General features: G+C 41.3%; 1 protein-coding gene across 7 annotated transcripts in view; it reads left to right on the forward strand.

Annotated features, from left to right (window-relative positions):
* Nucleotides 1–21,258, forward strand: part of LOC133965516 (plectin-like) — a 62,768-nt gene extending 41,510 nt beyond the window's left edge. For 5 of the 7 annotated variants that reach the window (XM_062400110.1, XM_062400111.1, XM_062400112.1 and 2 more), the window contains 17 exons: nt 23–118; nt 234–359; nt 494–646; nt 765–919; nt 1,621–1,747; nt 2,102–2,285; nt 2,885–3,042; nt 3,959–4,137; nt 4,220–4,358; nt 4,511–4,867; nt 5,138–5,221; nt 5,342–5,446; nt 5,600–5,698; nt 7,571–10,924; nt 13,208–20,274; nt 20,435–20,548; nt 20,681–21,258. In XM_062400110.1, the coding sequence (XP_062256094.1) occupies nt 23–118; nt 234–359; nt 494–646; nt 765–919; nt 1,621–1,747; nt 2,102–2,285; nt 2,885–3,042; nt 3,959–4,137; nt 4,220–4,358; nt 4,511–4,867; nt 5,138–5,221; nt 5,342–5,446; nt 5,600–5,698; nt 7,571–10,924; nt 13,208–19,369 (11,478 nt within the window). In that variant the 3' untranslated portion in view covers nt 19,370–20,274; nt 20,435–20,548; nt 20,681–21,258. Of the gene's footprint in view, nt 1–22; nt 119–233; nt 360–493; nt 647–764; nt 920–1,620; nt 1,748–2,101; nt 2,286–2,392; nt 2,417–2,884; nt 3,043–3,958; nt 4,138–4,219; nt 4,359–4,510; nt 4,868–5,137; nt 5,222–5,341; nt 5,447–5,599; nt 5,699–7,570; nt 10,925–13,207; nt 20,275–20,434; nt 20,549–20,680 lie in introns of all 7 variants that reach the window. The other 2 variants (XM_062400108.1, XM_062400109.1) reach the window with 1 other exon arrangement.
* The last annotated feature ends 4,368 nt before the right edge of the window (nt 21,259–25,626 follow it).

Below are 25,626 nucleotides of genomic sequence, written 5' to 3' on the forward strand. Positions count from 1 at the left end.
CCCTCTTCTTTGTCCATGCTAGGCCTTCACAGCTGCCCTGCAGACTCAGTGGAGCTGGCTCCTTCAGCTGTGCTGCTGTATTGAGGCTCATCTCAAAGAGAACACAGCCTACTACCAGGTATGGAACAGGGACATTGATCGGAATTCCATTGGGCACAGTAGACATGCATCATCATTCCTACAACTGAGATTCAAATTCTATTTCCCTGATGGTGATGGTCTTTTTTCTACAGTTCTTTGCCGACGTAAAGGAGGCTCAGGACAAGATGAGGAAAATGCAAGAGACCATGAAAAAGAAATACAGCTGTGACCGCTCTACAACCGCCACACGCCTGGAGGACCTGCTGCAGGACGCTGTGGTAAGTGATGAATACAATAAAAATGTAGATAGGGTTGTTAATTCAAAATGCTGAATTATCCTACTGCTCATGTTTAACACCAGAAATGTTATTATTATAGTCTTATTTAGTTTGACTTAATGTCTTCGCAACAGGAAGAGAAGGAGGAGCTGAATGAATTCAAAACAATGGTGACCGGCCTGAACAAGAGAGCCAAGTCCATCATCCAGCTGAAACCACGCAATCCCACAACCCCCATCAAAGGCAAAATGCCCATTCAGGCTGTCTGTGACTTCAAGCAACAAGAGGTGAGAGCACCTACTAACAACTCCCCACTTACGTATCATCATTCACAGCCCAGAGAGGTCATGTTAGCCTGACTGTTTTCTTCAGGGTGTATATCTCAACTCTTGGGTTCTGTTTTAGATCACTGTCCATAAAGGAGATGAGTGTGCTCTACTCAACAACTCCCAGCCCTTCAAGTGGAAGGTCCTGAACCACTCAGGACACGAGGCGGTGGTGCCCTCTGTCTGCTTCATTGTACCTCCAGTCAACAAGGAGGCTGTGGACAGTGTGTCCAGGTGAGAACATAGTACAAGTGGAATGACACGCAGTGGAGTGCATGCCTCCACCAACAGGATCCTTAAGTGGAATCAAATGATCATCAAAATTCATGAATTATTCAAAGTCTAAATGATTAAAAATGATGAAAAAAGTTAAAAGAAAACCTTCATGTGTTGATCCTGATTCCGACCACATCCTTCCACCAAGTTTAGCAGGAAATCTGTTCTGTTGTTTTGGGGTAATCTTGCTTACAAACAAACAGACCGAGGTGAAAACATTACCTAGCTTACTCTTGCAGCTGTTAGACACTGTCATTCGTTCCATCTACCAGAATATCACCTCTGTAGGTTTACTAGCAATTCTGATACCTATAGTGACATTAAACTGCTAGGTTGATTAATAGTTCTGCATATATATAATGTGCAAAACTATATATATATATATATAATGCACACTGGACACACTGTATTTTGTTAAGAATCTGAAGGAGCAGGGTTTGTTAGACATGTGGTCTTATGATCGTTCAACTGCTGCCTCAGAGGATTTGATTAGTCGTCTTGTGACTTTTTTAGAGACACCAAATTCAAATTGTTAACAAGATAATGAAAAATGCCCTTCAACACAAATTATCCAATATCTGACACCTCATGCTGAGTAAATTCTATTGTGTCAATTGTTTCTTAATTCCTCCACTTTTTACATTCCTCTGCTCCTCCAGTCTGGACGGGGGTCACCAGCAGATGGTGACCATGTGGCAGATGCTCCACGTTGACATGAAGAGCATGTTGTCCTGGCAGTACCTGATGAGGGACTTCACACAGATTCAATCCTGGAACATCACCATGGTGAGGACTAACACCATTTTACACCAATCCACACATTGACCTTAATGTGCAACATAAAGGTCTCAGTAAAATATAGTATCTAACTGGAAAAAACTAAATACAACCTGAACCTCAGCCTACTTTACTCAGATAACTAGATTGCACCCACCTCATGTAATTGGGGATTTTTGTTGAATTCATAACTACAGGATCATTTTTTTCCACTGGAAGAGAAAACTCTTAAAATAAATATATACAGTTTATTCAAAATCCTTAATAGGATTAGGAGTCTGGCTCCCTGCAAATAACTGGAATGAGCGCAACACTGTGAACTCCTGCCTCTATATCCTGTCCTACTTTCTTCCTTCTGTGCAGTTAAGGACCATGAAAACAGAGGAATACAGGCTGATGATGAGGAACCTGGAGCTGCACTACCAGGACTACATGCGTGACAGCCAGGACTCACAGCTCTTTGGCCCTGACGACCGCATGCAGATCGAGGGAGACTACACCAAGTCCACCCAGCATTTCGACAACCTGCTTCGCTCCATGGAGAAAGGTAGCAATGATTTCCCTACACCACGTGTCAGCTGTTCATTATTCCTGTATATATAAAGTAGGTACAGTAGGTTTTCAGCAACTTCATGATGTCAATTCACCTTTCAGGACAAATGGTTGTTAGGCTCCAAGGTGAGTGATTTAAAGCCAAGCACAGCTGCAGCTCGCCAAGCTCGTGTGTGTACAGGCTTTGAGCTTAGGAGGGATGTTTGAATTTTAGATTAGAGTCCTGTGTGACTGCATGTTGTGCTTTTTGTCATGCAGCCACTTAATACATGATAGTGTAACTACGTTGGAAGAAAATACCCTCTATATACTCTATGTTATAAAGGAATATGGAGCTGTGTGCGTTTGAGACCCAACACATGACCAGCTGCATGTATGATCGAGCTGTAATGCACTGCAGTTGAACATTGCTATAAGTTTACAGAAATAATATTGATAAATATCAAATCCTTAACATTACATCGTAGCATGTCATGTCAGCCCAACTTATTGTCTGCATTCTTGAACTTACCATGCATTCAAGCTGACCTCTAGGTGTCAGTATACTTTAGTGTGTTACTGTAGTTCTAAACCAATGTGTGTGCTACTGCACAGGTCAAAAGAACGAGTCCCTGTGTAAGAACTACATCTCTGAGATCAAGGACCTGCGTCTGCACATCGAGGACTGTGAGGCCAAGACCGTGGCCCGCATACGCAAACCCCTGGAGAACGAGCCTCTGAAGGAATGCATTCAGAAGACAACAGAGCAGAAGGTAATTCAGTTTAATTTACTGCAATGTGTTTAAACAGCAATATGACATGGGGAAAATAGAATCCATGTCATATTAACTTTGAGAAATTAAGAAAATGATCATAAAAGAAACATAACCAGCGGAGACAGGGGAGCATCTACCAGCTTCTGCCAGCTTCTCCTCTGTGTTAGACATGGCAGGAATCTGCTGGGTTGCCTGTAGACTTGTTTTCTCATTAAGGTGAGGATACAGTGGAAATGTGTCTCAATTTAAAAAATGCTGAGAAATACCCAGCAAATAACCTTCAAATAATGGTTATTGCATGTTTCTGCGTTATATCTGAATTATGACGATTCATGACAGTGTTAATAAATTATCCCATGAACTAGCCTAGTTTTCATAGTTTCTTGGTGTAAGACTTAATGAACCATCTCTGCAGAGGAAATCATCCACAACATGATCCTCTGGAGCTCAGTGATCCTCGAGGCAAAACAAAACCCTTAAAGAAAACACAAAGACAAGCAGAAGCAAAGAAGTGAAATGAAAATTTAATAAAGGTGTTATTGATGAGCGATGAAAGTGAGCGGGAACTGTGTGTGTGCAATTGCAGCAGAGAATCACAGCTGTTTGGAGATCTTGAATTTGTACGCTATTCAGTGAGAATAGCAGATTGTAAGCCTGCAGGCCTCCTTCCTATTGTGGCCGCACTCGTTCCCGCTGAGGCCGAACCCAATGAAATCAGAGCAGAGCTGCTGGTCGATCTAGAGTATCACTACACATGTTTGTTAAAGTTTTAAGGTTTCCCCCAGCATATTTGAAGTATTTTTTCGTTTGGAATCCGGTCCTCAGCGCAGAAAAAGTCCTAGTTTATGTTAAAACTCAATCAGGTCGACACTCATAATAATGTTAACTCTTGTTGTCTTCCTCTGTGATACAGAAAGTGCAGGTGGAGCTTGAGGGCCTCAAGAAGGATCTGGACAAAGTAACTGTGAGGACACAGGACGTCTTGTCCTCCCCTCAGCAGTCTGCCTCAGCTCCTGTGCTGCGCTCAGAGCTCGAGCTCACTGTGCAGAAGATGGACCACGCCCACATGCTCTCCTCCATTTATCTTGACAAGTGAGTCCGCCACCACTCACTCTTCAGAGGAAATGGCCAGTGTGTACTCCTTTACTTATGTTATCATTGTTTCTTGTCCCAGGCTGAAGACTGTGGATATGGTCATCCGTAACACCCAGGGCGCTGAGGGAGTTCTCAAGCAGTATGAGGACTGCCTGCGGGAGGTTCACACTGTGCCCAGTGACGTCAAGGAAGTAGAGAATTACAGATCCAAGCTGAAGGTACACTGCATACGATTCTTTTACCAGCTCTCAGTTCTCGGAAATATTAAATTCATGATTGTGAATGAAATCCAGTACAGCCTCATCATTTATGGTGATCATGCTTGCTCACCGCTGGCCCATATATCTGTTTTCGTCAAATCTTTCTACAGAAAATGCGGGTTGAAGCCGAGAGTGAACAGCCAGTGTTTGATTCCCTGGAGGAAGAGCTGAAGAAAGCGTCCGCTGTGAGCGACAAGATGTACCGTGTGCACAGCGAGCGGGACACCGAGCTGGATCACTACCGCCAACTTCTGTCTGGCCTCCAGGACCGCTGGAAGGCAGTGTTCACCCAGGTCGACCTACGCCAGAGGGAGCTGGAGCAGCTTGGCCGCCAGCTAGGCTACTATCGTGAGAGCTACGATTGGCTGATCAGCTGGATTGCCGACGCCAAGCAAAGGCAGGAGACGATCCAGGCCGTGTCCATCACTGACAGCAAAACTCTGAAAGAGCAGCTTGCCCAGGAAAAGGTATAATTGTATTCATATTTTATTACTGATTCTGACTCTCATTGTCTGACTCTTTCTGATGACGAATATTATCGTCACATTTCACTGATCCAGCTGCCTTTAACAAACAGCTAATGAAACAGTGACTTCTGTGTTCGACATATCAGACAATTAGTGATCAAAATCGAGTTTGGACCATGGCCCCTTTTCTTTATTTGGGGTTCTTAATTGAGAATAGAAAATAAAAAAGAACAAATTCACGTGTCTTATTTGAATTATTTTTCATAACAGAAACTGCTGGAGGAGATTGAGAAGAACAAAGACAGTGTTGATGAGTGTCAAAATTATGCTAAAGCATACATTGATACAATCAAGGTGAGTACTATAGGACAAAAGTCTGCATTAAAAGTTGTACATATTCTAGTTTGGAGCATTTATTAAGAAGTGTCTGTGACATAACTGATGTATGGAGACTGTTTTTTATTCATCTAATAGGACTACGAACTCCAGCTGGTCGCCTACAAAGCTCAGGTGGAACCTCTTACTTCTCCCGTGAAGAAATCCAAACTGGATTCTGCTTCTGACAACATTATTCAGGAGGTATGATCCTTCAAAACCATTTTAGTTCCAGTTTCTAGAAAATACTGAATATTCAAATAAAGGACAACTTCCCTTTCTCTGCAGGAGCCCTAGGGCGTGCAATACACTGATCATTTCAAATGTTTAAGTGCTGTTTGTGTCTCCCTGTATTAGTATGTAACACTGAGGACCAGGTACAGTGAGCTGATGACTCTGACGAGTCAGTACATCAAGTTCATCACCGACACGCAGCGCCGCTTGGAGAACGAGGAGGTGCGTGACATCAGGCCAAGGATCCCAAACAAACTGAATTCTAACATTAAGCTAACAAATCAACCAAATAATCGACCGACCGTCTTACAAACAAATTTACCGCCGATCACCAAAACGCATGAATGCACGCACTTTTGTCTGTGTGTCTTACACACACACACATATCCACACATGGCATTAATGTACGGGTGACAAAACAGTTCCTTTGCACTGGTTATGCATGAAACATTGGCATGCTGTAGCTGAATAAATATTTTTGAAGTATACTATACACTGACAGTAGTGGTCATGTGAAGACTTACAGTTTGTTAAAAGAGAAAGGAATATATATTACATACAAGTGTGATTCATTGGGATTGAGTGAAGTACATTTTTTCAGTTTGACGCCACTGACTTCCTGACTCTCAATGTCTTAAACTAGAATGAACAAATATAACACAGTGTATGATCAGAAATCCTTGATCTACTCCATTTCCATTCATTGTGTGTGTTGTCTGCAATTGTAGATTCAAAACAAGGGGTTCTTTCTTTCACTTCTTTCGTTTTTTCTATTCTTCCTTCACCCACTGGCTTCTTTATTTTAAAGAAAATCTAAACTAGGACTTTGTCGTTTCTCACTGGTTATCATGGTATTCAGCTCTCTTCTTTTTCTAAATTAACACACGTTTACGGTTTACGTTATATTCTAACCCTAATGTTTTTATCGTTTCTTTGCTTCTCTTAACTGCTTGCCAGTGCTTTGCCATGATGAACGCTTTACTTGTTTCAGCATTAAAGAGGTAAATTATGTTATAGTATTTCTGTGCTGTCTGTCCATTCCCTCTGTCACTAACACCTGTGTCACATTCTTGTCTTTCCATTCCATTTTCTTGCTTTCACTTAAGGATTATGTAGAAAATTAATGCAATTATCTATCGTGTCTCCACATCACTAACACCCTTACTCAAGGTTTATGCATAGTCAGCCTAGTTAACTTAATTTACAGTGCTTCCTAAACTTACTGCATTCATAAGCTAGATTTGAACTAACCGTGACATCGTCTGAACCTCTTATCCTTGACTTTTTCTTTCCTTTTCATTCCACTTTGTGATTAGAGAGAACCCCCGAGTGCATGGAATGAAATAAAAAAACAAAACATTAAGTGAATGGTGTGAATAATGCTTATCGTTAAGCACAATTATGTTACAAATTGCACACAATATGTTTATTGTCAGATTGTATTGCAATCTATAGTAACACAAACAACACAACAAGTGAAATATAATCTTGACAATACAATTACTAATACTACATATTAAACATAGTATTATACTTAATAGTATTTTGATATCGATTATAAAATAAATGTGTAGAAAGTCTAACTGCATACACAAGAGTATAGCTGTCAACAAAATATTTCAGCAATTTAAGCATTTAAGTTACAATGTAGACTCTGATATATAAGTATCATTCATTATGCAATTTTAGGAACTTAATACTACAGCTACAGTTGCATGCCATATGATTTTCTTGCTGTGTGTTGTGAAGTGATATTTTGTTTCCATACATTATTGATACATTTCCATCATCCATTTTCCCCTGAATTGTCTTGAATTGTCTTCAGTTATTTCTATTGCATCATGAATTAACATAACTGTGATGATTGTGCATCTAATTTGCATCTAGTGATTGATCTTTGACCTAATTTTTTTAACATTAACATTGCCTGGGTAATACAGTACATTTAATCGCTCCATTGTGATTAAGCTGTAATTACTATAGTAATTACAACTTAAAGCCACACTGTTTAGAGCTGGTTAGTGTAAAGTGTTACCTTTAACCTGTCATGCTTGATTTTAACCCTTTCTTTACCATTTGCTTCCACTAATGCAGAAAGCTGCAGAGAAACTCAAAGCGGAAGAGCAGAAAAAAATGGCCAAGATGCAGGCCGAGTTAGACAAACAGAAGCAGTTAGCCGAAGGTCACGCAAAGGCCATTGCCAAAGCTGAGAAAGAGGCTCAGGAGCTGAAGCTCAAAATGCAGCAGGAAGTAAGCAAGAGAGAAAATGCTGCTGTAGATGCAGAAAAACAAAAACACAACATCCAGCTGGAACTGCATGAGCTCAAAAACATGTCAGAGCAGCAGATCAACGACAAAAGTCAACAAGTGGATGACGCTCTCCAAAGCAGGCTCAAGATTGAAGAGGAAATCCACCTTATTAGGATTCAGCTGGAGACAACTGTACATCAAAAATCGACTGCAGAATCTGAGCTCAAGCAACTTCGTGAAAGAGCAGCCGAGGCTGAGAAACTCAGGAAGGCTGCCCAAGAGGAAGCTGAGAAGCTCCGCAAACAAGTCAAGGAAGAGACCCAGAAAAAGCGCATGGCAGAGGAGGAACTCCAACTGAAATCTGAAGCAGAGAAGGAAGCTGCCAGGCAAAAGCAAATAGCCCTGGAAGACCTTGAAAATCTAAAGAGGCAGGCCGAGGAGGCTGAAAGGCAGGTTAAGCAAGCAGAAATAGAAAAGGAAAGACAAATCAAGGTTGCTCAGGAGGTAGCCCAGAAGACTGCTGCCACTGAGCTCCAGAGCAAACACCACTCCTTTGTGGAAAAGACCTCAAAGTTAGAGGAATCCCTCAAACAGGAGCATGGTGCTGTCATTCAGCTGCAACAACAAGCAGCACTTCTTAAGAGACAACAGGAAGATGCAGATGATGCCAGGGAAGAGGCCGAAAAAGAGCTTGAAAAATGGAGGCAGAAAGCAAATGAGGCCCTCCGCCTGAGACTCCAGGCTGAGGAAGAAGCCCACAAAAAGAGCCTTGCTCAAGAGGAAGCTGAAAAACAAAAAGACGAGGCTGAGCGTGAGGCTAAGAAGAGAGCCAAAGCTGAAGACTCAGCCCTGAAGCAGAAGGATATGGCCGAAAAAGAGCTAGAGAGGCAGAGAAAGATTGCTGAGAGCACAGCTCAACAGAAACTCACTGCAGAACAAGAACTGATTCGTCTTAGGGCAGATTTTGACAATGCAGAGCAGCAGAGATCCCTCCTTGAAGATGAACTCTACCGCCTGAAGAATGAAGTTGTTGCAGCTCAACAACAGAGGAAACTGCTGGAGGATGAACTGGCCAAAGTGAGAAGTGAAATGGATATACTCATTCAGCTCAAGTCCAAGGCAGAAAAGGAGACCATGTCCAACACAGAGAAGAGCAAACAACTTCTTGAGGCTGAAGCCGCCAAGATGAAGGACCTGGCTGACGAGGCAAGCAAGCTTAGAGCCATTTCAGAGGAGGCCAAGCACCAGAGACAAGTTGCTGAGGAAGAGGCTGCTCGTCAGAGAGCAGAGGCTGAGAGAATTCTCAAAGAGAAGCTGGCTGCAATAAGTGATGCGACCCGTTTAAAAACAGAAGCCGAAATTGCTCTGAAAGAGAAGGAGGCAGAAAACGAGAGGCTCCGGCGACATGCTGAGGATGAGGCCTACCAGAGGAAAGCTCTGGAAGACCAGGCCAACCAGCACAAGCAAGAGATTGAGGAAAAAATAATTCAACTCAAGAAATCCTCTGATACTGAAATGGAAAGACAAAAGGCCATAGTGGATGACACACTCAAACAGAGGCGGGTTGTAGAGGAAGAGATCAGAATTCTCAAGCTCAACTTTGAGAAGGCTTCATCAGGAAAACTTGACCTGGAGCTAGAGCTTAACAAACTGAAAAACATTGCAGAGGAAACTCAGCAAAGCAAGCTCAGAGCAGAGGAGGAGTCAGAGAAACTAAGACAGCTTGCCCTTGAGGAGGAGAGGAGGAGGAGGGAAGCAGAAGAGAAGGTTAAAAAGATTACAGCTGCTGAAGAAGAGGCAGGCAGACAATGCAAGACAGCCCAGGAGGAGCTGGATCGTCTGAAAAGGAAAGCAGAACTGGCCCGAAAGCAGAAAGATGAGGCTGACGAAGAAGCTGAAAAACAGATTGTCGCAGCTCAACAAGCGTCCTTGAAATGCAATGCAGCTGAGCAGCAAGTTCAAAGTGTCCTTGCGCAACAGAAGGAAGACAGCATCACGAAAAAGAAGCTTAAGGATGAATATGAAAAAGCCAAGAAGCTTGCCAAGGAGGCAGAGGCTGCTAAGGAGAAGGCAGAGAGAGAGGCAGCTCTCTTCCGTCAGCAAGCAGAAGAAGCAGAACGACAAAGAGCAGCTGCTGAGCAGGAAGCTGCAATCCAAGCCAAAGCTCAAGAGGATGCTGAGAGAATGAGGAAGGAGGCAGAATTTGAAGCTGCCAAACGAGCACAAGCAGAAACTTCAGCACTCAAGCAGAAGCATCATGCCGACGCTGAAATGGCTAAGCACAAAAAATTGGCAGAGCAAACATTAAAGCAGAAGTTCCAAGTGGAGCAAGAGCTCACGAAGGTTAAACTTCAGCTTGATGAAACTGATAATCAGAAATCTGTCCTGGATGAAGAGCTGCAGCGCTTGAAGGATGAGGTTGATGACGCTGTCAAACAAAAGGGCCAGGTGGAGGAGGAGTTGTTCAAAGTCAAGATTCAGATGGAGGAACTTCTCAAACTAAAAATCAGAATTGAGGAGGAAAACCAGCGCCTCATCAAGAAAGATAAAGATAACACTCAAAAATTCCTTGAAGAAGAGGCTGAAACTATGAAAAATCTTGCAGAGGACGCTGCTAGACTTACTGTAGAAGCCAAAGAGGCTGCACGCTTAAGACAGATTGCAGAAGATGATCTAAATCAGCAAAGAAGTCTTGCAGAGAAAATGCTCAAAGAGAAAATGCAGGCCATACAAGAGGCATCTAAACTTAAAGCTGAGGCAGAGATGCTCCAAAGGCAGAAGGACTTGGCTCAACAGCAGGCACAAAAGTTGATGGAGGATAAACAACTAATGCAGCAGCGTCTAGAAGAGGAAACTGAGGAGTACCAGAAATCCCTTGAAGCGGAAAGGAAAAGGCAATTGGAGATAATAGCTGAAGCTGAAAAACTCAAGCTTCAGGTTTCTCAGCTCAGTGAAGCCCAGGCCAAAGCTGAAGAGGAGGCAAAGAAATTCAGGAAACAAGCTGACACAATTGCTGCTCGTCTTCATGAGACTGAAATAGCCACCAAAGAAAAAATGACAGTCGTGGAGAAAATGACGGTCGACAGACTTAATACCAGTAAAGAGGCTGATGATTTACGAAAAGCAATCGCAGACCTAGAGAAGGAGAAGTCTAGACTGAAACAGGATGCTGAGGAACTTCAATATAAGTCTAAAGAGGTATTGTGTCAAAAATGGCATAACAAAGCAGCTTATGTCATTGTGAATTCTATCAGAAAACTAACACTCTTTTTCCTTTAATTTCTCTATACCTTTCTCTTATTTTACTAAACATGAAATTGAATCTTTATGAATGAAATTGTATTTATTCACAGTGCACTGTGCTCATGCAAATCACATCTTGAATGTCCCCTCATTCCCTGGAATGTGTCCTCATTTTAAGACATGCTTCATATTTCTTTCAGGCTCAGAACTTGCAGTACATAAAAATAGATGAACCTTTCATTATTTACAATAGGGTAAAATGGCTTTAAACTATGACAATCCTCAACCAATTTAGTGAAAAGTCTAAATATATGCTGAATAATTTACCAAAGAACCTCCATACATGTAGAACCGCTCCACTCAGAGGACCATTCCTTCAATGAGTCACTATTTTGTCAAAAAATTAAGTTGAAGTCGAGTGAGACCTTTCGATAGGCAGAGCTGCCAAAAAGTTGTAGGAATGTTTTATTTTGTACTCAACTAAGTTTTTGCAGAGTACAGTAGGTTACACAACGTCGGGCCTGGATCTAGAAGTGGGCTGGGGCAATGACCACCCAAAGTTCTACTCTGCCCACCAAATTGGTCAGCTTTATCATGTACCATTTCAATCTGCCAATCACTTTTATTTCAATCGCTCTGACAAAATTTGGATTGATTTCTGAATTGCTGGTTGGACATAGGGCTGGTTTTAAACTATACTTTGATTTAAATTGAGCTTGAATTGAATGATCCGATATCCATTCATAATATGCACAGATCGATTAAACATTCATTATTATTAGTGCTGCCTTCAGGTGCTACTTAAAGGACAGCCAAGCCAAAGTCTCCAGGTGTTCACAGTTTGTTCATCTAAAAAATGTAACGTGGCTGTTGACATTTTTAAAACAATGACACCTGTTTCATTAAAATTAATCGTCAGTGTTGTGTTTAATACAGCATTGTCCATTCACAGCTTCCTCACTGGATCTCTTCACCTGAATGTGTGCTTCTGCGCAGGCATAAAACAGTTTGGTTGCACTAGTCTGTGTGTGGCCAGTGTAAAAAATAATCACTTTTAGTAGTATTATTGTTATATTACATATTTACATTATACCATGGCTTGGGTGAATTTCCTATTGAGGCGCGTTCTTTAAAACTTGGAAAAAACTCTCAACACAAAGTCCACTGTGTGAAAAGTTGCCCCTACCCTTAAGTGTCTAATAGCCCCTCCCAGTCTGAGCGGTCAAGATCTGGGCCTGCACAATGCTTTAGAGATTGAAGGTTTAAATATGAGTATTATTACATATACTTTACATATAAAAGTAGTAAAATATAGATATAATTTCCAGGAAGGTGGCTGAAGGTTGCTGACTATATTCACATTGAACTGCATGTCAAAAATACTCACCACTATGGCGATTGAGGGGTGGTTGAAGTGTTCGAGCCCACAAAATCTTTTTGGAGTTTCAGGGGTAAACAGTGTTGGAGCCAAATCCAAAACAATTAAAGTAAATAGTGACCAATTCTTCAAACGTAAACAAACTACAGAATAAAAACATTTCATGCCTCCATACTGCTCCTGTGGTGTCTGAATGCCCTGACATTCAAATTTGACGCGAAACAAGATAATTTAAGACATGTTTTTAGCCTAAATATCCGCTGTGGTCCAGGCATGAACTCTCTGGGAGAGGATATCAGAGGACAGTAACATGGTGTAAATTAATTTGGTTTTACCGTAACATGTTATAAGATATTTTAGAAATAACATTTAAATGTTTCGATTCATGATATATATATATTCATGTAGTCAGAAATACAAAGAATACTGCAGTACAATAATAAATCTTAAATATTGGGATGCTAGAAAATTAAAATATTTTCAGAAGCTCAAATAGGGCATGTCTCTGCCAAGACCTATATGGCCGTGTTAAACCAAAGAAATAATCATTACTGGAAACACACTTTTTTCAGGACCTGCTCAATAATTTAATGAACTTTACTCATACCCCACGCCTCCACAAAATTTTGTAAAAAAATTGGTTCAGTAGTATTTTGCGTATATATACATTGAGAAATTGAAAAACGGATATATAACTTCAACTGGTGAATATTTCTGATCTCTAATTGCATAAGCATAGTGCATTGTGCAAGTTTTATCCATTACAAATTATACACAAATTGTACATATTTTTTAAATAATTAATTATGTCCTTCAGCCAAAAACCTATTGTAACTTGTTTTCTCTTGCTTTTCTATCAGATCGCCGATGCACAGCAGAAACAAATGGAACACGAGAAAACAGTGCTTCAGCAGTCATTCCTGACTGAGAAGGAAATGCTGTTGAAGAAGGAGAAACTAATTGAAGACCAGAAAAAGAAGCTGGAGAGCCAGTTTGAAGAAGAGGTCAAAAAGGCCAAGGCCCTCAAGGATGAACAGGAGCGCCAGAGACAGCAGATGGAGGAGGAGAAGAAGAAACTCCAGGCTACCATGGATGCAGCCCTAAATCGGCAGAAAGAGGCTGAGACCTCAATGCTTAGCAAGCAGAAAGAAATGCAGGACCTGGAAAATCAGAGACTAGAGCAGGAAAGGATTCTCGCAGAGGAAAACCAGAAATTGCGTGAGAAGCTGCAGCAGCTTGAAGACGCACAAAAAGATCAAGTCACCAAAGAATCTGTAACAGTAGTTAAGACCATAAGTACAGTTTACAATGGCAGAAATGCCAGCGATGTGGTAGACAGTGTAGAAAAGAGACCAGATCCATTAGCCTTTGATGGCATTCGAAATAAGGTACCTGCAAGCAGACTTCATGAAATTGGCCTTTTACCCAAAAAGGACTTTGACAACCTGAAAAATGGCAAAACCAGTGCTCAAGAGCTTGGTGAAACCGAAAAACTTAAAGTAATTCTTAAAGGAAAGAATTGCATTGCCGGTGTTTTGACACCATCTAAGCAAAAAATGTCCATCTATGTAGCATCAGAAGAGAAGAAGATTACTCCAGGCACAGCCTTGATCCTTCTTGAGGCACAGGCGGCTACAGGTTATATGTTAGATCCTATTCAAAATCAGAAACTTTCTGTTAATGAGGCTGTTAAGGAGGGTTTGATTGGCCCGGAACTGCACAACAAAATGCTTTCAGCTGAGAGAGCTGTTGTTGGTTACAAAGACCCATATACTGGTGGGAAGATCTCTTTCTTTGAAGCTATGAAGAAGGGTCTCACAGAGCATGATCATGCCATCAGAGTCCTTGAGGCCCAGCTTGCAACTGGTGGCATCGTTGACCCTATCAATAGTCACCGTGTACCAAATGAAATCGCCTACAAGCAGGGACAATATGATGCAGAAATGAATAAGGTTATGGAGAACCCCTCAGAGGAACAAAAGGGATACTTTGACCCCAGCACTCAGGAACCTTTGACATATTCTGAGCTAATGGCGAGATGTGTCACTGACCCCGACACCGGCCTGTTACTCCTGCCAATCACAGACAAAGCTGCTCAGTGCTCAAGCATATACACAGAGGAGGAGACGAAGGATGTGTTCAGCAAAACAACTGTGTCTGTGCCATTTGGAAAATTCAAAGGAAAGACAGTCACCATTTGGGAAATAATAAACTCTGAGTACTTCACTGAGGACCAGAAGAAGGACCTCCTCCGACAATACAAGACCGGCAAAATCACAATTGAAAAGATCATTAAGATAGTGATTACAGTTGCAGAGGAGAAGGAGAAGAAGAAGGAAATTACTTTTGATGGTCTGAGAGCACCTGTCCCTGCCGCTGAGCTTCTGGAATCCAAAATCATTGATAAAGACCTGTTCAACAAATTAAACAAGGGCAAAAAGACAGTCAAAGAGGTGTCTGAAATGGAGGGTGTCCATAAAGCATTGAAAGGTACAAATTGCATTGCAGGTGTAGTGACTGACTCAACCAAAGAGACAATGTCCTTTTATCAAGCCATGAAAAATGATATAATGAGGCAGGGGCCTGCCTTGATTATGCTCGAGGCCCAAGCAGGAACAGGCTATGTGGTTGACCCAGTACAGAATCAGAAGTACACAGTTGATGAAGCTGTCAAAGCAGGTGTTGTTGGTCCTGAACTGCATGAAAAGCTCCTGTCTGCAGAGAGAGCAGTCACAGGTTTCAAAGATCCTTACACTGGAAAAACTGTCTCTCTCTATCAAGCAATGAAAAAGGATCTCATACCTAAGGAACAAGGAATCCGACTGCTCGACGCCCAAATGACCACCGGTGGCATCATTGATCCTGTAAAAAGCCATCGCATTTCACATGATATTGCCTGCAAGAGAAATTATTTTGATGATGAAATGAAACAGGTTTTGAGCAGTCCCACTGATGAAACTAAATGCTTCTTTGACCCCAACACTAAAGAAAAGGTCACCTACTCAGAGCTCTTCAAGAGATGTGTCACTGACGAGAAAACGGGTCTCCAGCTTCTTCCTCTTTCTGATGACGCAATCAATGCAAAGGAGGAGCCATCATACACCGAAGCCCAGACAAAAGAGGCTATGACTCAGGCCACTGTTGAGATTGACTCTGGACCATTTAAAGGCAGAAAGATGACCATCTGGGAAATCATCAACTCTGAATATCTCACTGAGGAACAAAGGCTTGACCTCCTCAGACAGTTTAGGTCTGGAAAGATTACAATTGAAAGGATCATCAAAATTGTTGTCACAATTGTGGATGCCAAAGAGGCCAAAAAACAAGAACAGTCCAGCTTCAAGGGACTCAGAGCCCCTGTCCCAGCAGGCTCCCTGTATGATTCCAAAATTATTGACAAACCAACCTTCGAGCTCATTCAACAAGGCAAAACAACACCTAAACAAGTCACTGAAAAGAATCCAGACATCAATAAATACCTCAAGGGATCTGATAGCATTGCTGGAATCTGCCTTGAGGCAACAAAAGAGAAAATAAGCATTTATCAGGCTATGAAGAAAAAGTACCTCAGACATAACACAGGGCTTTCACTTCTAGAGGCCCAAGCTGCAACTGGGTTCATTGTAGATCCAGTGAGGAACCAGTGTCTGTCAGTAGATGAGGCAGTGAAGTCAGGCCTTGTTGGTCCAGAGCTACATGAAAAACTCCTCTCTGCAGAAAAAGCTGTCACTGGCTACAAAGATCCATACACAGAAAGCAAGATTTCCCTGTTTGAAGCAATGCAGAAAGATCTCATTCTAAAAAAGCACGCCATGCCACTGTTGGAGGCACAAATGGTTAGTGGAGGAATCATTGACCCTGTTAATAGCCATCGTGTCCCAGATGATGTTGCATATCAGAAGAACATTTTCAGCAAAGAAGTTGCAAAGACCCTATCTGAACCAACTGATGATAACAAGGCTTTCTCGGACCCAGAAAGTGACGAGAATGCAACCTACAGACAGCTTAAAAACAAATGTCAAAGAGATCCAGAGACCGGCCTGTACATCCTCCCACTCTCCAAACCTCAGTCTCCAACTGTTGTGGAGAAGACATATCTCTACACGGAGGAACAAACGGAGAGTGACCTGACCGAAACCCAGATTGATATTCCAATTGAGGGCCTTGCTGATAAACCATTGAACCTCTGGGATGTCATGAATTCAAATATGATTCCAGAATCGGAGAGGCAGAAGCTAATGGATGAATATCGCTCTGGCAAAATCACTAAAGAGAGGATGATCATCATTATTATTGAGATAATGGAGCAGAGGGAGATAATTCGAAATGACAGTCCACTGTCATATAAGACTTTGAGAAGAAGAATAACTATTGAGGAGCTCTACAATGCCCGCATCATCGACTTGGAGACATATAACCTTCTTAAACAGGGCAAGAGGAATATTCGCGACATAATGGAGATGACCAGTGTAAAACAGTATCTCTACGGCACAGGCTGTGTTGCTGGGGTCACAACTGACTCAAGTTCCAAGGTGAGCATATACCAAGCAATGAAGAGAGGTTTTCTTAAACAAGAAGTTGCCATGAACCTCCTAGAAGCCCAAGCTGCGACAGGATTCCTCGTTGATCCTGTAAAGAATGAGACACTCACTGTTGATGAAGCTGTTCGTAAAGGTGTTGTTGGACCTGAGATCCATGATAAACTTCTCTCAGCAGAAAGAGCGGTCACAGGATACAAAGATCCATACAGTGGGAAAATCATATCTCTTTTCCAGGCCATGAAGAAGGATCTTGTTCCAGAGGATTATGCTCTGAAAATGTTAGAGGCACAGACTGCCACTGGTGGTATTATTGATCCTGAATTCCAGTTCCATCTGCCAACAGACATTGCCATACAAAGAGGCTATATCAACAAGGAAACCAATGAGAAACTGGCTAGTGAAGTTAAAGGTTTTGTTGACCCTGTCACAGATGAGAAACTACCATATTCACAGCTGCTCAAGAGATGCAAGTTAGATGGTGGATTGCGACTCCTCTCACTGGGAGACAAGAGGCTGACATTCAAAGGTCTCAGGAAACAAATCACAATGGAAGAGCTGCTCAGGTCACAAATTATCGATCAGGAGACTGTCACCCAACTGAATGAAGGTCTTATTTCAGTGGAGGAGGTGAGCGAGAGGCTATCAAGGTACCTTGAAGGCACCAGCTGTATTGCTGGTGTGTTTTTGGAGTCCACAAAGGAACGTCTATCAATTTACCAGGCCATGAAGAAGAACATGATTAGGCCAGGAACTGCGTTTGAGCTACTTGAGGCCCAGGCAGCCACTGCCTTTGTCATTGATCCAATCAAAAATCTCAAACTGACTGTCAGTGAAGCAGTGAGAATGGGAATTGTAGGTCCAGAATTCAAAGACAAGCTTCTCTCAGCAGAGAGAGCTGTGACTGGATATAGAGATCCTTATTCGGGAAATACAATCTCCCTGTTTCAGGCCATGAAAAAGGGGCTCATCCTGAAAGATCATGGTATCCGTCTCCTGGAAGCCCAGATTGCCACAGGTGGAATCATTGACCCAGAGGAAAGTCACAGAGTGCCAGTTGAGGTAGCCTACAAACGTGGGTTCTTTGATGAGGAAATGAACGAGATCCTGACCGATCCATCTGATGATACCAAAGGTTTCTTTGATCCCAACACTGAGGAAAACCTAACCTACCTCGGGCTCATGGAGAGGTGCATTACTGATCCTGACACTGGCCTGGTACTCCTACTATTGAAAGACAAGAAGCGGGAAAGGAAGACCTCCTCCAAAACCTCAGTTCGCAAACGCAGAGTAGTCATTGTAGATCCAGAGACTGGCAAAGAAATGACTGTGTATGAGGCCTACAGGAAGGGACTCATTGACCATCAAACCTACCTGGAGCTTGCTGAGCAAGAGTGTGAATGGGAAGAGATCACAACAACTTCCTCTGATGGTAATGTCAAATCCCTTATCATTGACAGGAGGTCAGGGAGACAGTATGATGTTGATGATGCTCTTTCACGTGGTCTCATTGACCAAAAGGCTCTTGATACATACCGATCTGGAAACCTGTCCATCACAGAATTTGCTGACATGCTTACTGGAAATATGGGTGGCTTCCGTTCACGATCATCCTCCTTTGGTTCCACCACTGGTTCCACCTTCTCCTCTTCCATGAGCCCAATACCCTCCGTTAAAGCCCCTGCAGTCATATGGAATGACCCATCAGAGTTGACTGGCCCCATAGCCGGTATCTTAGACATTGACACGCTGGAGAAAGTGTCTGTCACAGAGGCAATACACAGAAACCTGGTAGACAACATCACAGGCCAAAGATTGTTGGAGGCCCAGGCATGCACGGGAGGAATAATTGATCCCACAAGTGGCGAGAGATTGTCAGTCACTGATGCAGCAGAAAAGGGTCTTGTGGATAAAATCGTTGTTGATCGCCTCAACCTGGCCCAAAAAGCATTCAATGGATTTGAAGACCCAAGAACCAAAGTAAAGATGTCTGCCTCCCAGGCTCTGAAGAAGGGCTGGTTATACTACGAGGCTGGCCAGCGTTTTCTTGAGATCCAATATCTAACTGGTGGACTTATTGAACCTGACGTTGAGGACAGAGTGACCCTTGATGAATCCATCAGGAAGGGCACAATTGATGCCCGCACTGCCCAGAAACTAAGAGATGTCAGTGCTTATTCTAAATACCTAACATGTCCTAAAACCAAACTGAAAATCTCCTTCAAAGATGCCATGGACAGAAGTATGATCGAGGAAGGAACTAGCCTAAGGCTCCTGGAGGCCTCCTCACAATCCAGCAAAGGCCTTTACAGTCCTTACAATGTCAGTAATTCTGGATCTGCCTATGGTTCTCGGAGTGGCTCAAGGACCGGATCCCGAACAGGCTCGAGGAGAGGCAGCATCGATGCCGGCTCTGGCTTCAGCATGAACTTCTCCTCCTCCTCCTTCTCATCCTCTTCAGCTGGCTACAACCGCAGATTCTGATTAGCTCCTTTTCTTTCTAACAACTATACCAACAATACTAATGCATTTTAGAGTTGCATTTCTCACAGGAAAAAAATTTGAAACAGAAACAAAGAAAATATTATTTATTTATTCTGCCCTGCATGTGGTCACTATTGGCTTTTGATTCGTTCATATATAGCAGATGTCAAAAAATCTGCCTCATATATGGAGACATAATCAAGCATTGTTAAATGTATAAAATATTAATTTCCCTAAGTACTGATTCCAAAAATTGTTTCAAAGCAAAGCAAGGAATTTAGCTGTTTCTAAGTGACCACAGTTTTAATTTTACATGTTAAAAAGTTGTGTACTTGCTTTCTGAAACTAATATATAATGTATGTATGTCAAACAGAAATATTTTTCCAGTAATCCTTGTTACCTTAAACATTCAAGAAAATATGTCTATTTTTTATCTTTTTTCGACAGTATAGTTTGATATGCTGTACGTCAACATAGATTTTTAAACAGATTCAAAAATACTTGGATGCCTTCAACTTTCTAAATGTCTGTATAGAATATGGACAGATTTTGTGTGAATGTTTTGATGTGAAATGGTGTCTGGGTAACTAGATAAAATACCCAATAAAAATACACATGTGAGATACTAAAAAATTTGACACTACAAGAATACAACCCTGAGAAGAAGTGCCAGAATTAATGTTACGCAGACCGCCTAAAGTTAGTGTCACATCTGTCATTGCTTTGTACTCATTTATATTCAGTGGACTTTTGCTTTTTTTTTGGAGTTCATCTTTCTTTTACACACTAAGTTTTTGGATTCTTCATATTCACCATCAATCAAGTGTTCCTGATTAATCCCAAGATGGTGTCAGACTTGCTCCTCCTCTCCCATACAGACCTGCCTCCTGTTATTTTGGTTCTTGTAAGTTCAAAAATGTTTTTATTCTTTTTTTGCTTTGCGTTTCTTTCACATCAGAGCCATTTCTGTACGCCATCCCACACACAAGACGATAGCAGCTTATTCAGTTCAAAAATCCCAATTGCTGCTAATTGACTGTTGCTTATCCTCTTGTCTTTGACAGCTGCCTCAGTCCCTTAGACAACATCTGAGCACAGATACACAGTTGGCCGGAGCATACGATTCCCTCAAATTGGATGGATTCCTGAGTCCATATCATCCTCACGCAGTAACACAGGTACAGTGTATGTATGTTTGAAAAAACATGTATTTTTTCATCCAGATTTCTTTTTTCACAATTTTCGTTCAATTCCTATTTTGTTTGCTTTATTTTGAGTTGAATTCATAGTTATTTCCTTTTTTTTTCTAGATCTGCCATTGAGTTCATCCATTCTTTCCATTGCGCATCACATTTGAAGAAAGCTGAGGCTGAGTCAACCTGACATCATCTTGGGATGCCTTCTTAGGAACACACTTCATTCATGGCCCTTTTTCATGCATTTATTACCTGAACGCTAATTGTGACATTTCTAGAATTTACATATTTAACACAACAGCACATTTCATGAGTGTATCATATCAAATTAAGAAACTCAAAAACAGCTTCAAGCTTTATTTTGCCTATAGTGATTTTTCTATGTCAAGTATTTTCTTTCCCTTTAGTGTTTTGCCTCTGTAAATCATTCTAATATGTTTTCATCACTTTTTTGATATGTTAAGAATTTGTCTTGCATGTTTAATAACTTTACCAAGGATATTTGGGAAAATGTTGATGTAAAATAAAGACAACTGCAGATAGTAACTGTGCTGGTTTTTAATATTAGCGATTTATAAACTGACAAACTAACTGGTTGTTTTTTTGGGGGCAGATTTAGCTTTGAATGATATATTGAGTGGATTCATTGTTCTGAACATAAAACTGTTGTAAATAAATATGCTCTGAAGAGGCCCTCTTGTCATCTATATATATATACCATGAAACTGAAGACATTTCTAGTCGATTTTAATTTTTTCAAAACTCATGCTACATTGGATCACCAATGACACATAACCAAATTAAAGAAGATACTTCACATTATGAATCTTCCATCACTACATGTTATGGAAACATGCTAGTGCTCTAGGTGAATATGTAAGGAACATAAAGTAAATATAGCTTCATGACTTGTTCATTATGTGTGTGAAGCTTCATGTGAAGATTGTAAACAGGTTAATGAACCCCTAATAATTGGACTTCCAATGTACTCATTCTTCACTGCTGTATTGGCAGCAGATTATATTTTATTAAGTGGTTGTAATTGGAGAATCTGTCACTTATTCTGAATAACGAGCTTGCCAATAATATAATTCTCAATGGAAAAATAAATAGTTGGCCACATGGGGGCAGCATTAGTCTAACCTGCAGTCACTCCTGAGAGCAAGTGCATCAGGTGACAACACCCACTCTACAATTTATCATGTAATGAACCCATTTCGTACTTTGTTTAATATGATGATTTTTAGTTTCCCTTATTTAGTCTTTACTCCCAGAGCATTCATACTCTACATACTCTATATATCTTTGCTTTATGTACCAACATTAGCCACTAGGTTTAATGGAGGAGCCTTCCAACAGAAGAAACGTGGCATTCACGTCCCAGAATTCATCACTCAGCTCACTTGACTTCTCAGATCTGACCCTTAACCTCCCAGCTCTGCCCACACCTGAAGCCTCAGGCCAGGAGGTAAGCACACGGGGAACGGAGTTAAAAACACTCCTAGTTATCCATGGTGCTGTGCAGTAATTCTTGAACAAATAGCATCAGCTCAAACTCCAAATGAGGAATACAACTGGTGTAAGGGTCATTTTGTATTTTTCTCTTATGGTCTCTCTCAGGATAAAGAAAGTTCTACGTTTGGATCAACAACACCTACATCAGAACATAAGAGATTTGGGTATGCCGAAGTATAGTACTATTCGACATTGCTGCAAGTGTGTCCTTAAAAAGGGACTAATTTAAATATTTACACAAATTATATACTGGACGTTAAAAATAACATCATATGCTCTGATTGGTCCATCACTTACTGAATAGGCACTTTCAGAAAAAGCTAATAGTGAATCCTGCATGATTGAAAGTGGCCACCAACAGTCAGAGTTAACAGAACAAACAGCCTGTGGCGACAGTTGGTGAACTGGACCGGCTCTGTAGACCGGTGCGTCCGCATTTGTCAACAACACAAAGACAGAATTGTGAAGCAAGGCACACAGTGTAAAACATCTAATTGAAAGATACTAAAAAATGAAAGCTGACGTTCCAGTCCAGCAGAGCAGCAGATGTCTCTCCTGAGATATTTGGCCAATGTTTTCAATTTGAGAGCTATGGTTATGCCGTATTTTGAGAAGAATAAAATAATATTGTTTGTTTTAGCTCACGTTGATGAAGTGCAGGTTGTAAAGTTGGTGTAAGGGATCATTCAAATGATTTTCTTAAATATAACAATAAGTCCAGCTGCTGTTGCACAAATAGTGTGGTCCAATTATTATCCACACTTAGTAGTATTCCCCAACTCATCTCATAAAAATAAATGAATGATGGTGGATCTTGTACTTTCATGTACTTGTACTGTGCACCTGAAACGACCCAAGAGTCCCCAGACAAACTGATAGCAGCCCCCATGTATGCAGGAAATAAATAATAAACATGTAGTTATATCACAAAGGGAAACATATCACCATTCAATTACATTGATCTTGCCAAATCAATGCATTTGGCAAGATTGGATATGTGTTATCGTCTAATTTGTTGTATTTATTCTAGGATGGATGTGGATGACTTGAGCCAATGGCAGAGTGAGTTCAGGAATCAAATCCAAGCTCTGCGCCAGTGGCTGAGGAGCATGGAGATGAGGCTGCCTCCTCTGGACCCCAGGGTCAGTTCAATCTGCCGTCTGCCTCCCTGCTGCTGTCGCTAAATCTTTTGAACTCTGTCTCATCCCCTGTTTCACCACATCCCGTCTCCTCTCATGCAAATCTGCTCATCCCGTGTCTGAGCTAGTCTAAATGAACAAGTGACGTGAAAGAGGCGACAGCCATGCTACCAGCTGTACTTGTGTGCACAGTGTGTTGAATTGCAAAGACAAATTGTGCGTTCATGTAGTTTCTGAATAATTAGTGCCCAACTGGGAAATTCACATGGACGCCATGTGAAGTCAGAACAACAGCTTGAAAAGTCGGCAAAATGTTGGTGCTGAGTTGCTGACGTCATCACTCATGAACCAATTAATATATTTTTTTACAAACGTCTCTAATTATTAGTTTCTACTCTTCAATTTATCAAATCACTTTTGCAACCTGCAATCTCTTTGTTCATCTCCCAGAAGCACCTAAAACCACTTTTTATCCCTCAAAAAGATTATTAGCTTATTTGCGTCCATAAGTTTATTTTATATATGACTCTCACACCTGACCTTTTTTTCTTAGTTAAGTAAATATTGGAAGGGTTGTCAAGGTGTTTTTATATATGTGTTTACACGCTTAAACACATTCATAACACATACTATTTTTAGCACATTCCAATTTCAAAGTGTATGAACATATCAACTACGTCAACACTCGGGGAAAGGCTTTCTAAGGAGCATGTGAATGCACAGAAAGTTACAACTAAGGAAGATGGACCTCTCACTAACTGTAGGTTATAATCTGAAGTTTATTTATTGGAAATCAATCTTGTTGGCTCAAGTGTCGTTGTGGGGTAGAAGAATGAAAACTCCAAATAATAGTTTAAACAGTGAGTTATGTTTAACCTCATTCGAATAACCCATGGTCCCTCTCTGGAAGGACAAACATGGCTTAAACACATGCTTCAGTGTCCATGTCCACAGAGTAAAACAATCTTCTCCTATCTTCTTTTATTTTGTTTGAACACTGAATTTAATTGAGCATTACAAAAAAGAGGAAGGGGATTGTGGAGGCTTTTCAATGTCCGGCATACTCAGAAGGATACCAAGGTGGTCCTGCTCTGCTCGGGTAGGGAGACCTTTTTGGGCCACAGGGGGACAGAGGGGCTGAGGGAATCAGGCTCTATTGTGCGTGGCGTGGACAGCCTGACTAGAGAAGTGCTTGGCAGCGAAGGCTCTCTGTCCACATGAGCGGGCACACTGAAAAGACATTAGACTCAGATGGTAGGAAGAGGCAAAGGGGACAGGGGAAAAAAGAATAGCAGGATCTTTACGGTAAGAACACTCAGATCTGACTGTGGAGGCCTTTACCGAAAACAACTGTAAGTTTGATCACAAAAACATTTATACAATGATTAATAACAGCTTATTTGTGTAACTGGCTACAAAAATGAAAGCTACTGTTCACATGGGACCAAGTCACGCTGCACCAGCAAAACCTTCAGATGTATTACATTGAGTGAGGTATTTTTTGAATGGCAGAAGAAGAAATTGCTTTAGCCATCTTGTTTTAGCATAAAACCTGTCTAGGACCCTCCCATCAGCTTTCATTTAACCAGACGGATTACATATATCTCTCATTTAGCTGGTTGAATATTTCTCATTCAGTACCATTGTGTTTCATCTGGGGGGGGGGGGGGTGTACTCAGTAGAGAGTATTAGTAGAGTAGAGTAGAGTAGGGACCAACAGTCCCCTGAAACACACATTGAACCTTTAAAACTACTAGATTCCGTTTGTAATTTGGATTGGCCTCATATAACACACATATAATATCAGTCCCCTTAAAATTCTGTATTTTTTTAGCGTTCATATTTATATGTTCCTGGATCCGCACCCTGATCCAGATCCCCACCAAAATTAAATTGGTTCTTTCCCAATCCGTTCCACATCCTTCCACTAGGTTTTGTGGTAATCAATCCCACTAATAAACAAACAAAACACAGACATAAACTTAACCACTTGGCGAAAGTGAATGGAGCCTTTTTAATGTGGATCATTCTCATTGGGGTTAATCCATTGCCCAGCATGAACTGAAAGTCAGTTTCACACAAATCGTTAACATGATGCAGCTCTGTGACGAAGCAATGTGATGAGGTAATCATTTATATAAATGTACTAAGCAAGGGGTGACTTCACATTCTCCCATGAGCTGTAAATCAGTTACACAAAAGGAATCTAGAGTGTGAGGTTTTTACTGTTATAATAAAAACCAGTTGAAGCCTATGTGGTCCATTAAATGAACCTGGTCCTTTGTTTGGGCCATTAATTGATTGAAGGGGCCAAGCGACAAAATACGATCCATGTGTGAACTCATGTGACCTCTGAAGAAACTGTGCATTATCATCTGAAGAGTAGACATTTTTCCAACAGGAGAT

Source organism: Platichthys flesus, chromosome 11, assembly GCF_949316205.1.
Source record: "Platichthys flesus chromosome 11, fPlaFle2.1, whole genome shotgun sequence".
Lineage (NCBI taxonomy): Eukaryota > Metazoa > Chordata > Actinopteri > Pleuronectiformes > Pleuronectidae > Platichthys > Platichthys flesus.